Source organism: Protopterus annectens, chromosome 6.part1 (assembly GCF_019279795.1).
Source record: "Protopterus annectens isolate FY-2018-M chromosome 6.part1, PAN1.0, whole genome shotgun sequence".
Taxonomy (NCBI): domain Eukaryota; kingdom Metazoa; phylum Chordata; order Ceratodontiformes; family Protopteridae; genus Protopterus; species Protopterus annectens.
Window position 1 is genome coordinate 442,616,973 of NC_056738.1, and position 15,461 is coordinate 442,632,433.

At 42.4% G+C, this 15,461-nt stretch overlaps 1 protein-coding gene across 2 annotated transcripts in view; it reads left to right on the forward strand.

The window, feature by feature from the left end:
* The window catches only part of GMPPA (GDP-mannose pyrophosphorylase A), a 424,071-nt gene that overhangs the window by 158,271 nt on the left and 250,339 nt on the right, over window positions 1-15,461 (forward strand). The window contains exons 7-8 of one of the 2 annotated variants that reach the window (XM_044075874.1): window positions 4,090-4,220; window positions 4,407-4,421. In XM_044075874.1, coding sequence (XP_043931809.1) covers window positions 4,090-4,220; window positions 4,407-4,421 — 146 coding nt within the window. The remainder of the gene's footprint in view (window positions 1-4,089; window positions 4,221-4,406; window positions 4,422-15,461) is intronic. The other variant, XM_044075875.1, reaches the window with a different exon arrangement.

The following is a 15,461-nucleotide window of genomic DNA, read 5'->3' on the forward strand; positions in this document are numbered from 1 at the left end:
ATTTCTGCAGAATACAACACTGATCCACCCTTACTCTCTCACCCTCTCTTAAGACAGTTCCTCAGAGGGGCTAAGAATCTAAGACCCCCAAGGAAGCAACCAACACCTGCTTGGGATCTCAACTTCATTCTGGAAAAACTGACCTTGCCTCCCTTTGAGCCAGCTGCCTCATCAGATCTGCAATATTTGTCCTGGAAAACAGCTTTCCTTCTGGCTATTACCTCAGCTCGTAGAGTTTCAGAACGACAAGCTCTCATGGCTGTGCAGCCTTTTATCATCTTCCATCAGGACAGAGTTTCCTTACGAACCAACCCGTCCTTTATGCCTAAAGTGGTATCCAGGGTAGCTTTGAATCAGGCCATACACTTACCTACCTTTTATCCTAATCTTCAAAACAAAGGGGAGAGATTACTACATTCCTTGGACATCCACAGACAACTGCGTTATTATTTGGACAGAACAAAGCCTTTCAGAAAATCAGAACAGCTCTTTGTGTCCTATGCTGTAGGAGCTCAAGGAAAGCCTACCTACAGGCATCAGATCTCACTACACAAGGGCCATGGCTACCTCTGCAGCTTTTCTCAGAGGAGTTCCTACCAAAGATATTTTGGAAGCAGCCACTTGGAGTTCTGTGCATACCTTCTCCAAGCACTACCACCTACCATTATACTCCAAAACTAGAGCAGGCTTTGCCACTGCAGTCTTGCAGGGCATCCTGGCTCCTCCTAGTTCCACCTAGTGCCTACCACTCCTTTCTTAGCTTTGGGATTCTACCCATCTGTTATGACTGCAGCTGTATGCACGATGAACATAGTACAGTTTTGTACCTACCATAAATGTAGATGTTCGAGTGCTAATACAGCTGCAGTCCAGGTTTCCCTCCCTCCTTCCCCTCTTGGGACAGGCCTATTGGCTAACACCTCCTCATACAACCTGATTGGGGTATTCATTTATGGTGTATTTGCTTGCAACTACTGTATTTTGATTATATTGCATTGCTTTATTACACAAATTTATGTATTGCCTTCCTTCTGGGGGCACCTGACATCTGGGGCAAGAAAAACTGAAGAAAATGGCATTGGCTGATTCCTTTATACCCCTGTCGCACTGACGTCAGGGAAGATGCGACGACAACCGACGCTGGACCTAGACTTTAGAATTCGGCCGACCGAGGACCCGCCTGACGGCAGGAGAACCCATCTGTTATGACTGCAGCTGTATGTACGATGAACATAGTACAGTTTTGTACCTACCATAAATGTAGATGTTCGAGTGCTAATACAGCTGCAGTCCAGGTTATGACTGCAGCTGTATTAGCACTCAAACATCTACATTTATGGTAGGTACAAAACTGTACTTTTTGCCTACAAGGCAATATTAGACCCTGCTGTACTACAGATGTGACATGTCCATAAGTCTAACTCCTTGCGCATTACCCAGTCAAAAGGCCTAAATCCTAATATGTGACATCAACAAAACCTGCTGGAGAGACAGGTTTGTCTCCTAGAGGCTTCCCTGTCTCTAGAATAGACTTCCCATACATGTGAAACAGCGTACCTCGCTGACCCTCTCAGTTTCTCAGATAACTTATGTAACATGATGTTTTGCAATTCTGCAATTAGAAAGACAAAATAAATTTGGTATGTTGATTAAAACCGAAGATAGTACTGATTCTGTAGTTTCATTTCCCATTAGACACACACTTTCTTAATCTAAGGTCCACTGTCTCAGCTCCTTTCTTCAACAGTTCCTCTGTTGATACATGTGAAGCCTGCACACCATTCTAAAAGCAACCTATTCCATTGACTGATAATTAGAATAATTTGTAATGGATGCTTTTTTCTTCCTTATGCCATATGTACCCCTTTCCATCTGTTGTGTCATAAATTTGCAGGCAGATAAGAGAATGTGTTCCAGATTGTTTCATGCAAAGCTGTCTCTGATGGATATAAAGGTCTGACCGCATTCTGTCTAGAATGAAAGTTCTGAGACATAAATTATGCTGTGGCAATAAACTTTATTCAGAATAGGTTTAGTAGCTTACTGGGATTCCACAAGAGCATGTCTAAAAAGGCTAAATTAAATACATATGAAACTAGAAGTTTTTCAACTGAGTTTATGTCATGCAGTCACTATCTAAATGACAAGTAAGATTGTTACATTTCAGAAAATTACCATAATCACTAATCTCAGTCCACATATAACAGTACTCCAATTTATATAGCATCTGTTCTACATAAGGTCACAAGCACAGTGGCAGTCTGTCTGTAATCCAGCAATGTTCCATGATACTCTCTTGGTTATAACATACAAAGAAGAGCTGTGCTTCTTCTCAAGACCTGCAGTACACAATTGTAACATGAGATATCATAGAACACAAATATTCTTTCTGGCCAAGCTTACTTAGAAGTAATGTGAGTTTTAGTTTTCAATCTCTTAACAATTGCTTGTTGCTAGTGGAATGCAGGCCATATGTGGTAGCTGCAGAAACCACCAAAAAAAATTTTTTTTAAGAGTTACTGATTCTCCTAGGCATATAATTTAAAACTATAAGTTGAGTATACTGTAGTGTATAATTGAAATGCGAGTCCCCAAGTAAAGTGTACCAAGGTGACTTTAACTTGCTTTTACCTTGACAAAGTTAGAACACAAAGCAAGGTTGTGTTTTCACTGCCACATCTACACCAGAAGTGTGGCGTGGAAAGTGCTTGTTAATCCTGTTTTGTTCATTTGGAGAAGGCTTATAACTGCATTTCTCAGCCTTTTGCTGTGAGACATCCTGCAGGAGGGTAAGATGCAGGTGATGCTGCTGCATGTTACCTAGTCTATGTTTGAATGAAGTGAGAGTTGTGTCCACTGCCTTAAGTCAGATTAATTCAGACTGTGTATCAGCATTTACTAACAGCATGCATTTTAACACCATTATTCATAATTATTATGAGTAGTATATCAGTACTTAATGGAAGTCGGAAGGATGGCCATTTGGGGGACTTGCAGATGATGTCATATGCATATATATATATATATATATATATATATATATATATATAAAACTGCCTGTATATTTTGTAATGGAGTATATCACATTATAATGTGTGTGGGTTGAAAAGTCTTGTATCTTACAATAAGAACTTCACTCAAAGGAGGACCTTGTTTGCTTACTGTAGTTATTAATTTATTATTTTCTGCCTGAATGGAATGTTACAGTGCTCAGGTTTTAGTTAAAAAAGAAAAAAAATAATATATTTTTTCTTACTTTTAAACTGTTGCAAATGCTTGCTATAATTTAGCAAGCCTTTGCTACAGTTTAGACTGTTCATGGAGTGCTACAGCACTCAGGTTTGACTGCAAATGCAATACCGATCAGGATCGGCAGAACACCCCCAAAACACTTTGCACCCATGGCACCTGCCACTTTTGTCCCACACTAACTACACTACTGTGACCAGTGGCCATCCATGCCTTGGCGATACCTACCCTCAGGCTCTACCAACCAACATTTTCATGGAAGGCAAGGCCTGTAAGTCAATTCAGTTGTCTAAGCAAGTTTCTTCCGGGGCAAGAGTAGGCACTGTACTGGTAATGAACCTATCTCTCCATTTAGTTTTGTTTGTAAAATGAGATCTCTTGTTCTAGTGTTAGCTACATTAGTGGGTATATTGAGAAATATGAGGTCATGGATATGCTAGTATTTCACCTTAATGGACTGGCATATTTTGCATTATTTTTATTGTCTCCTGACTGTCGTGAGATATTCAGTATAGCAAAGACTGGCCCTAACCGTTGAGTGTATAAAGCTAATTCCTGGATGTAAAGCATTAATGGATTTTAGTACTTTTTTTAGCCTGTAACCTGGGATTAGTAGGATAATAGTATGTATGTATCATTGCTTGATGGTATAACTGTTTAAAATGTTTGCTGGTTGCTGAAGGGTAAACTTTCTATGCTTTACTGTTTCTGTGTACAGCTTATTGTGTAAGGTGTGGTGATTTCACTGACATTTTTTCTAAAGATGTTTTAAAGATCTTGTAGCTTGAGATATTTTAGTTAATAGTTGCACTGTTTTTTTTTTTTTTTTTTTTTTTTTAGGTTCTGCATTATGTCGAGAAGCCTAGCACATTTGTTAGTGATATAATCAACTGTGGGGTCTATTTACTGTCACCTGAGATTTTTCAGTATATTGGGAATGCTTTCCAAAAGAATCAAGAGGATCTTTCCATGTAAGTCATATTTTCTGAACCATCCTTATTTTCAAGCCATTGAGCTTCTCTGTTATCATTTTATCTTTTTTCTGTTCTCATCTACCTTTGTTCTCAATTCATTATTCTGTCCTTTCTTTTTGTTTTCTGTTTTTCCATTTTTCTTTTCCTTTCTGCACTCCACCTTGTATTTGACCTTTCCACAAGGTATTACAACATGGGGTAAGTAAAATTTTGACCTTTACTCCTTTGCTTTGCAACCTTTTTTGAGTTCTGCTTTTTTAAATTAGTTTCTTTTTGTTTAACTTTATATAATGATTACATTTTCTGTGGATTACCACAAAAAAGTTAAACATAGAAAACTATGTTGTTTTTAAGAAACTTATTCTGTGGCAGAATTCCTAGAAGTTCACAAAAGGATATCTGTGAAGTTCACAGAGGATTAAGTAAAAGTGCATATCTTGAAGAAAATGACAAATCCTTCAGTCTATTCATGATCATGGAATCTGCATTTTTTAGATAGCTTGTCAAACTTCCTCTTAATATGAAGATCTAGTTGACAGTAGGAGGAGGTCAGGAAAGTTATTTCTTCATGTAAAGCAATAGCCATAATTTTTTTATTGTCTGAGTTTCCATTCGGTGCTTGCTTCTTCATTTGGAGCAGGAATGTACACTGGAACTCAACTATATCCCTCCAGCATGTGCATGTTTGCAATTTGTAATTGTCATTTCTTGAGGGTATGTAGCTACACCTAGAGTAGCGTCCATGTCTGGGTTATAGAAAATGGTCTCTGAAGTGTCAAAAAAAGGAGTTAGCCATGTTTATGGTGTAGAGGGGTGAAACAGTACTGAATGCTTTAGAGAGGTCCAAAGTAATTGATGCATCAATTCAGCCATGATCTCTTTGGTCACTGATGCCCTGTCCAGTATCCAGTATGGATTTTTTAATGCTGTGGTAGGGCCTGAAGACTTGTTTGAATTCATGGTAATGCTCTATTTGTCTACATGTTGAATTAGTTGAGAATGACTATTTGTTTTAGACTTTTTGGTGAGGGAGGCCGGAGAGTTGTGCAATGGTAATTCTTTAATGCAGCTAAGGTTCCTCTTTTGGTATACACTTAAGTGCATTTTCCAGATACAAGAAGCAATGCCCTGTTGTGACAAAATATCAAAATTGGGTGAACAATAATGCTTCCTGAAATGTTTAAGAATACAATGGGTAGGTTGCCATTTGACGCTAACTAGAGTATCAGCTTATGGAGGAAAAAATATGTATGTTAAATATTATGAGATTGCAGGGTAAAGAAAGGGCACTCACTCTGAAGTGAAGCAAGCACTCCTTTGACTGGCTACCAAGGCTTTGGTACTGTATCCTGAAAAAAAACCTTTAAAAAGTTCCATTATCAGTTTCACTTAAGTGAGGAAAAGATTAACTGGTAAATTAGTGGTGTTTTGTTCATGATTAGGTAGCTGTTCTGTTCTCTGTTATACTGGTATGAATTTGGATTGTTAATTTTCACATTGTTGCTCAAGACCAAAGGTCTTTTGTTACAGAGAATTAGCTTTTTTTTTTACTTAGAAGCCTGACATTTTTGATGATGATAGATAGCCTTGTTCTTCTTCTTTCGGCTTTTTCCCGGTTAGGGGTCGCCACAGCGGAACACCTGTCCGCTCATGATTGGCAGTGGAGTTTTACGGTGTCGAGTTGCCTGCCCGGCACCCAACCTTCCACAGAAGGCACACACATGCACACACTCACACCTAGGGCCAATTTAGAGTGTCCAATCCACCTACAGCATGTCTTTGGGATGTGGGAGGAAACCGGAGTACCCTGAGGAAACCCACGCGACCACAGGTAGGACATGCAGACTCCACACAGAAGGCACCCCAGCTGAGGATCGAACCAGAGAACCTCTTGCTGTGAGGCGACAACACTAACTGCTGCACCACCGTGGCCGCCATTTGGAAAATGTAGAAATAGACCAGAGATAATCTCTGTTTTTTTAACATGTTCTTCACCTGAGCCATGATGCAGGACAGGTTTTTAAGTTAAATAGTCATTTTGTAGAAGGGGGCCATGCTGCTTAAGACATTGAAAACCAACAGCCTGAAGGAATGATCCCATTAAGTGGCATTTAGCATGGTGTGTTCCAGTTTGTAGAGTGCAGATCTTGAATGAGGCATTTAGTTGCAAACTTCAACATATTTCTGTAACATCACAACCTTTGTTGCCTCTGGATTTGTGTATGGTCTTGCACAGTATGTGTGTAGATTGGTGTTGGGTAAAAAATTCATGCGTAATAGCTACTAAGTGGATATGCTTGTGCAGTTGAGTCATTATTTCATTGTGTCATTATTAGAGTTTTTTGTCTATTCTTGTCAGGTTTATCAGTTGAATGAGACCATAGAGCTGTAAGTATGGATAGCTGAAATAATAATAGTGAGGTTTGGAGTCAACATTTAGGTCACGCACAATAATATCATCTGTATTTGCATTGGATACATCATATCGGAGGACCTTTTTTCATATAATGTGTGTTCCTGAGGAAAAACGAAGATAGATTACTGAGAGGTATTAGTTTATTTACTGTAATTTGGACCAGGGTGTATTCTGATGTCCTTCAAGGATGCATCTGCAGTCATAACATATGGGTTGTCCTGCCTCAGGCAGCCCTCGGTCGGCCCGATTCCAAAGTCTGCGTCTGGCCTCGGCTGATGTCGCACTTCACCCGACGTCATAGATCCTGGGGTATAAAGGCATCAGCCATTTTCCTCAGTCTTTCTTGCCGCGCGGTGCCCGAAGCAGAAGCTGTTCACAAGTGCCGGTCGGTGAGATCCAGAGATTTCAGCTACCGAAGACTTCTAAAAAGCTAAGTACCCCATTGGGGACTCTTTCTTGCCTCAGCCGATGTCAGAAAAAGTAAATAATTGTTTAACTTGTGGGAAACAAATACCTCATAAGGATTTCCACTCTTACTGCCTTCCTTGCTTAGGCCCAGACCACGATGTATCAGCTTGTTTAGCCTGTGCCTCCTTCAACCGACGGACACTTAGACGTCGGTCGGAGTTTGCAGAAGAGTTTTTTGGTCCCGCTTTTGCATATAAAATGCCGTCTGAAACTCCGACTACTCATTTAGCTAAAAAACACAAGGAAAAGGACCGACACTCGCGGCCCGCAGTTTCGGCTGAAACCACGGTTAGGCCTACCGCGAGCGTCTCGGTTTCGGCTGAAACCGAGTCCTCGGTTCTTCCTCCGGCCGCAAGCAGGCCTCCGACGACCGAGGCCTCAGAGGCCCCGGCGGAGTTGGCTACAGAAATTCCTACCGAGGAAGCAGGCACACTAGAATTGTCCGACACCATTCCGTTGGACATTTCTACTCCTGCACGTGGGGCAGCTAGACCCCCTGCTTCTATGTCCATTAAGGCCTTCTCCAGAGCTAAAGCAGCTAAACTTTCCAAGGCCTTACCTACAAAAGCTCCACCTCACAGGCCTTCCTCAAGTTCTCAAATTCTCAGCCTTGCTGAGGACCTTATTTCTTTGATCAGGGGATCCCAACCTCACCCAGACAGGGCCTCACAACCCCCTCCTGAAAAAAGGCCTAGGACTGAACCCCCTGAACCTCTTTCCTCTGACTATTGCTCGGATGGATCAGATGTATCAGACCATCAGGAAGGCCCATACTCACCGTATGAGGATTCGGATGCAGAAGACTCCATTCCTTCTGCCTCCCCCCCAGAAGAATTTTCATTTGGGGAAACTCTACATTCAATGAGGGAACATTTCCAATGGCAGGGTCAGGATTTTTCTGATTCTAGGAAAAGGCTAAGGACTTTTTTACACTTACCACAGCATAGGCCTCTAGCCATACCACCTGTTATTTCAGTTGTTGATGATGCATACAATGATGCCTGTTCAGCCCCTGATTCTCTTCCCCCGGCCCCTGCCAAACCTGACAGATATTACAGGGTCCCGGATTCTCATTTCCACTTGTACAAGGCCCACGCTGCAGATCCAGAAACCATTTCTCAGGGTCCCAAGGGTGTTGCAGCTGCTTCTGCCAAAAACCCCCTACCCTCTAAAAGAGAATCAAGAGCATTAGAGAGATGGGGTAAAAAAGTTTATACATCTGCTACTCTTTCTGCCAGGGCTTTAAACTGTTAATTTCACATGATACAGTACCAGGAATTTTTGTTAGATCAGCTAAATAAAAAGCTTTCCTCTCCTGAACCTTTATACCGTAAGTCTCTTCAGGAGTTGGTACACAATTCTCAGCAGGTCAGTAATCATTTTTTAAAATGCGGCTATGATGCACTGGAGGCTTCATTTAGATCAGCTATGACTGGAGCAGTGATTCGAAGGCATGCCTGGCTAAAAGAGCAATCCTTACCAGACCATGTAAAATCTAAACTCCTAGATGCTCCTATGGAGAAACAAAGTTTATTTGGCTCCCCTGCACAGGAGGTACTAAAGAAAGTGGAAGAAAAGGCAAAATCTGTGCAAACAGTCAAGGATTTTCTGCAGGTCCAACCTCCGAGGTTCAGCAGAAATTGGCCTTCAAAGAATTGGTCCTTTCCAGACACCACCAGAGCACAGAGAGGCAGAAATAGACGCCCAAGAGGCAGAGGTCAATCAAGGGGTGCCTACAGGGGCCGGCAGTGGCAACCTGACAACCAGAGGAGTGCCTCCACATCTGCGACTGCAACCACTTCCACAGGACAGACACAATGACTTGGCTCTGATTCCGCCTACCAGGGAACAATTAGAAGCACCCTTGGGCGGAAAGTTAGCTTTATTTTCAAAAAACTGGCATTGCATCACAGGAGACAAATGGACTTTACAAACAATAGACAAAGGCTACAGGTTTCACTTCCATACTTTACCCAAGAAGAGAGGAATGCCAAACCTTCCACCAAGCCAGAAGACAGAGGCTCTAAAACAGATCATCAACTTACTAAGGATGAGAGCAATAGAAAAGGTACCATCTATGGAAAAGGCCAAGGATTTTACTCCAGACTATTCCTTGTACCAAGAAAAGAAACTCAATGGAGACCTATTCTCGACTTGTCCGCACTGAACACATATCTCATTGTACCAAAATTCAAGATGCTGACCCTACAGCAACTTCTTCCCATGTTGGGCAAGGAGTCTTGGCTGGTGACTCTAGATCTCAAGGAGGCATACCTGCACATCCCTATACGACCAGATTGCAGAAGACACCTCAGATTTCTTGCAGGATCAGAGCATTATCAATTCTCAGCATTGCCCTTTGGCTTATCTACTGTGCCCAGAGTATTCACGAAATGCCTGCCATCAGTAATTGCACATTGCAGGCTTCAGGGAATTCAAATCTACCCATACCTGGACGACTGCCTAATACAAGCGGACAACAAGACAAAAATAATAAAGGATTTGGCCTATGTCATACAACTGCTACAAGCTTTGGGATACACAGTCAACATACAAAAGTCAAGACTAGTGCCATCTCAAAGGATAACATTTTTGGGTGCAGAACTGGACACAATAACTCAGATGGCTTTTCTCACAGAAGAAAAACAAAAGCAACTTCCAGTCTACTTCACGGCATTGACAAGGCAAACTCAGCTTACTGCAAGGAAAGTCCTGCAGGCCCTGGGTTACATGGCATCTTGCATAATCTTGATACCACATGCCAGACTACATATGAGGAAATTACAATGGTACCTAAGAAATGTATGGTCTCAACACAGACACAGTCTAGAAACCATGATACCAATCATTCCATGCCTGAAAAAGGAATTCCTGTGGTGAGCTCAGGCCTGCAAGACCAACAGAGGGTTGCCTTTCCACAAACCACAACCAAGGCAGACCATCACCACGGACACCTCAGACCTAGGCTGGGGTGCACACATGGAAGACAAGTGTATCCAAGGCCTATGGTCCCAAGACCAGCTGAATCTACACATAAATCTAAAGGAGATGCTGGCAGTGAAGCATGCAATAGAGGCATTCAAACCATTCCTTCAGCAAGGACCCCTGCTGATAAGGACGGACAATACCACAGTCATGTGGTACATCAACAAACAGGGAGGCACGCACTCCTACCCTTTATGCCGGATGGCAATGGAGCTGTGGAACCTAGGCCTGAATCTCAACATTCAACTACAGGCCAAATTTGTACCAGGAAAAGAGAATATACTAGCAGACAAATTAAGCAGAACTACCACGGATGCTCACGAATGGATGCTGCATCCAGATATCTTCAAAACCATAACAAAGACATGGGGAATGCCAGAAGTAGACCTGTTCGCCTCCCCACTCAACCACCAACTGAAGAAATTCTGCTCAAGAGAATACCACCCACAAGCCTGGAGGGTGGATTCCCTTTCTTTCAGCTGGAAGGCCCTGACAGTTTATGCCTTCCCACCTCTCCCATTGATGTACAAAGTTCTACTGAAGATCAGGGAGGAACAGCCAAAGGTAATTCTGATAGCTCCAGACTGGCCAAGGCAACATTGGTATCCGTTACTGAGAAGCATGTCTCGGACGAACCCATGGCCTCTACCTCTATGGCCTTTACTTCTAACACAGAACAACTACAAGACCCTGCATCCAAACTTGAAAACTCTGCAGCTAACCGCCTGGAAAATTGCATAAAACAAAACCAGCCTGTTTTATCTCAGAGAGTCAAGGACATTATCCTGGAGGCTCGCAGACCCTCCACAAGGAAAACATACTCAGCCAAATGGAAGAGATTCCTCATTTGGAGTGCATCAAAGGGAACAGATGTCACGATTGCAAACCTAGCACACATCCTAGAATACTTAGCAGAACTGTTCCACAATGGCCTGTCCTATTCTTCCATTAAGATTCATGCTTCAGCAATTTCAGCAGAGTACAACATGGATCCTCCTATCTTCTCTCAATCTCTCCTCAGACAATTTCTAAGAGGGATCAAAAATGTAAAACCTCCAAGGAAACCACCTCTGCCTGCATGGGATCTCAATTTTGTGCTGGAAAAATTAACACGTCCCCCTTTTGAACCAGCTGCATCAGCAGACTTACAGTTCTTATCTTGGAAAACTGCCTTCCTTCTGGCAATCACTTCTGCAAGAAGGGTATCAGAGTTACAGGCATTAATGGCAGTACAGCCTTTCCTTATCTTTCACCAGGATAGAGTGTCTCTGAGAACCAATCCTACTTTCATGCCAAAGGTGGTATCCAGGGTATCCTTGAACCAAGCTATTCATTTACCTACGTTCTTCCCTAACCCACAGAACAGGGGGGAAAAGCTACTACACACCTTAGATGTACATAGACAACTGCGCTACTACCTGGACAGAACTAAGACCAGCAGAAAAACTGACCAGCTTCTGGTAGCATATGCAACAGGAGTGCAAGGAAAAGCAATTTCCAAACAGACAATTTCAAAATGGATAGGAAATTGCATTCGATTCTGTTACTCTTTTCATGGAAAGACAACTCCTGAAAATATCAGGCCTCACTCCACAAGGGCTACAGCCACCACTACAGCTTTTCTACGAGGAGTGGCTACCAAAGACATTTTAGAAGCTGCTACTTGGAGCTCCGTGCATACATTTGCCAAGCATTACAATCTTCCCTTATACTCCAGATCCCGAGCAGGCTTTGCAACTGCAGTTTTACAAGGGATCTTAACTACACCATCTTTATCTTAGTGCCTCCTCCCCCAGTTTGGCTATGGTATTCTACCCATATGTTATGACTGCAGATGCATCCTTGAAGGACATAGTACAGTTTTGTACCTACCATAAATGTAGATGTCCGATAGGTATGCATCTGCAGTCAGGATTACCCACCCTCCTTCCCCTCTGTGGTATTCCTAGGGTGCTTACCCCTCTTTCAGCTAGCTGGGGGAATCTATTATGGTGTATTTGTTTGTATGTATATATGTATATATTTTTTGTTTGCTACTGTTTGGAATTTTCAACATTTATCCAAATTTAGCCTTCCTAGAGGGCACCTGGCATCTGGGGCAAGAAACACTGAGGAAAATGGCATCGGCTGATGCCTTTATACCCCAGGATCTATGACGTCGGGTGAAGTGCGACATCAGCCGAGGCCAGACCCAGACTTTGGAATCGGACCGACCGAGGGCTGCCTGAGGCAGGACAATCCATATGTTATGACTGCAGATGCATACCTATCGGACATCTACATTTATGGTAGGTACAAAACTGTACTTTTCTGTGTAATATAGATTTTTTATAGTAAACAGTTGATGTTGGCAAAATTATGGCAACAGCACCTGCATCACTATATTTTTACTGTATGACTGAAGGATATTACAACTGGAGTATGATGTTCTGAGCCAAGATTAAATTGTTTAGCCATGTTTTGGAAACTGCTGGAATATTGGATTGATACAGACTGTCCTGACTGAAATCACTGTTGCAGTATTACTGACATATGGGTTGTCATCACTGACTTCCAGTTGAGTACTAAAGCTTCACCTTCCTGAGGTCGTCCGTTTGTCCAATGCATGACCTCTACTGTTAAGCGTAGGGATATATGGATGGATATATGAGTGTGGATCCTCAAACTATCTAACCACCAGCCTGAATGCAGGTTATGTATCCCATCAGACTGATCACTGTTTGGTCATTGTTGCCTTTGCTTCACTCGATCATTTATTCAGATAAGTGCCCCACTAGGGAACCTTCCTTTTTGCTTATGCTAATTAAGTTTAGATGTCAGCTAGAAGTAGTAAGTGCAAGGGCAGTAGGCAGATTTCATACAAGGGATTGCATACCAAGTGTCTCATCTGTCTAGGCTCAGAACACTGTCAGAAATCTTGCTCCATCTGTAAGTCATTCATTCCTAAAGCCCTTAGGCTGAGGCTTTCCTCTCTCAACACATTTCTAGAGACTTAGCACCTTAAACGCTTGGCCTAGTCCAAGATGGCAGAGTCCACATACCCACATGTCCCTCTTTGGCCTGATAAAAATCTAAAGAGAGCTAGAGCTGATCCGCAGTCCAACGTTTCAAATTCCAACATACTTGCTGAGGTTGCAGAACCCACTGTATGCCAGGTTACTTAGTTGCTGGATAGCAAGACCCTTTTGGAGGCAGGTATGGCTCCAGTGGTCTTACAGGCTGTTGATACATCCGATGAACCTGGAGTCATCATTTCCAAGGGACCTTACTGCATCCCTTAAATATTGGTTAGGAAAGAGATTTGAGACACATTAATAGAGGTTAGACGCCACACCCAAGAAGAAAAAACAGAAGACTAGGCATGTGGCCTGTTCCTCAGTAGCTAGAGAAAAGGAGTGGATAGATTTTTTATGGGGTTTGTTCAAAGCTATTATGTCTTTGACATCTCCCTCCTTTGGGTCTCCACAACCACAGGCTACTCCTCAAAAACCTGCCTTGGTATCCTGTTCTTTTGAAGAAGAGCAAGGCTATGATTCTGACCATTCTCTTGATTTGTCTAGGATAATGCTGTTGAGAAGAGTAATAATTTCTGACGAAGAACACGGTGTGTCTCCAGATTCCCCTATTGAGGTAGCTTCCTTTGGGGAAAGTGTCTGGAAGATAATGACCCATTTTGAATGGCAATCCACTAAGATCTCTGGTGTTCTGAAGAGGTATTATAGCCTCTTGGAAATGGGCACTCCTGCCCCTACTCCAGTCCCTCCTGTCCTTGAGGCTTTCCAGGATGCCTTTCATTCTACCTTTTCAGCACCTGACTCTCAACCTCCAGCTCCTAAAAGACCAGATAGATTTTACAAGGTCATGATAAAGACCTCTCAAAGCAAAAATGTAATAAAAACAGCAAAACTTGCAAAAATTGGTGCAGAAAAAGCAGGAACATGCTGCAGAAGTGTTTTCAGCTCATTTAATGAACCACTGGTACCATGGCTTTTCGCCTTCAATGGATAAAACACAGTGTAAAGCAGCCATCTGTTATACACAGGTTGAAACCCCTAATAATTTTAAACAATTGACTTCAATTGATAGATTAAAGTGCCACCATCACATTTTAACATATACACATTTTGTAAAGCTGGAGGTTATTGATAGGAAAAAGGTCTCCACTCCAGTTCTGCACCAGGGATCCTTTTCACACAGCCTAGAGGACAGATGCCTTGTCTTTCTAGTGGGCACAGAAGTTTCTCTATGCCTTCCCTTCAGTGCTACTTCTTCCAAAAATTCTCCTGAAGGCACAAAAGTAAGCACCCAAACTCATTTTACTGGCACCCTTTTGACTGAGGCAGCATTGGCTCCCCCTCCCTGCTATTTTACTTGACAAAAGGAAATTACAGGAAGATACCTCTACAACCAGACCCTATGGATGATAGCATTTTAATTTGTCAAAGACACCTCTTCTCTAAAGAGGTTGTTGAAGTGCTACAAGAAGCCAGGAGAACCACTACTAGAAAATCTTACATGGCGAATTGGCAAAACTTTTCCTATTGGTGCCGTAAATGTAGTCGGGACCCTCTCTTTTCATGGGATCCAGCTATACTGCAATATCTTTGCAAACTACTTTGATCAGGTTTAGCCTACTGTTCTATAAAAGCTCACTTGTCAGCCATTAATGCCTGCCTCCCTGTTAACCTTCCACTTGTGGCTACAGTGGAAGTCAAGTTATACCAAAGGGGAGTCCTGCATTTTATCCCTCCAAGGAAACCCATCTCCCCCATGGCATCTCAATTTTGCACTAGAAAACCTTATATTGCCTCCCTTTAATGAGCATCTTCCTGGAAATTCTGTGCTTGGAAAATTTTTTCCTCTTGGCACTCACCTCTGTTAAGAGAGTTTCTGAGTTATAAGCTCTCATGGCCATTCCCCCTTTTCTTATCTCTCACAAGGACAGGGTAACTTTCAGGGCTAATCCATCCTTCATGCCTAAGGCAATGAACAAGCTGTCCCTTAATCAGATTATTCACCTACTCAATTTATTTTCCATTCTCCAAGACAGGGGGGAAAGAATCTTACACTCTCTGAATATTCACAGGCAACTCAGATTTTACATAGACATAAGTATGTCCTTTGGAAAGACTAACCAGCTGTTTGTGTCCTTTATGAGCCCAAAGCTGGGCCATCTGGTCTCCAGACAGACAATTGCAACTTTGATCTCTAAGGCTATCTCTTTCTGATACTCGCACTATAGTAAGTCTTTGTCTTCCTACCTAAAAGCTCATTCCACTAGGACAGTGGCTTCCTGAGGGTCTTTTCACAAGGGAGTAGACACCAGGTCTAGCCTAGAAGCTGTCACGTGGTCTTCTATACACACCTCT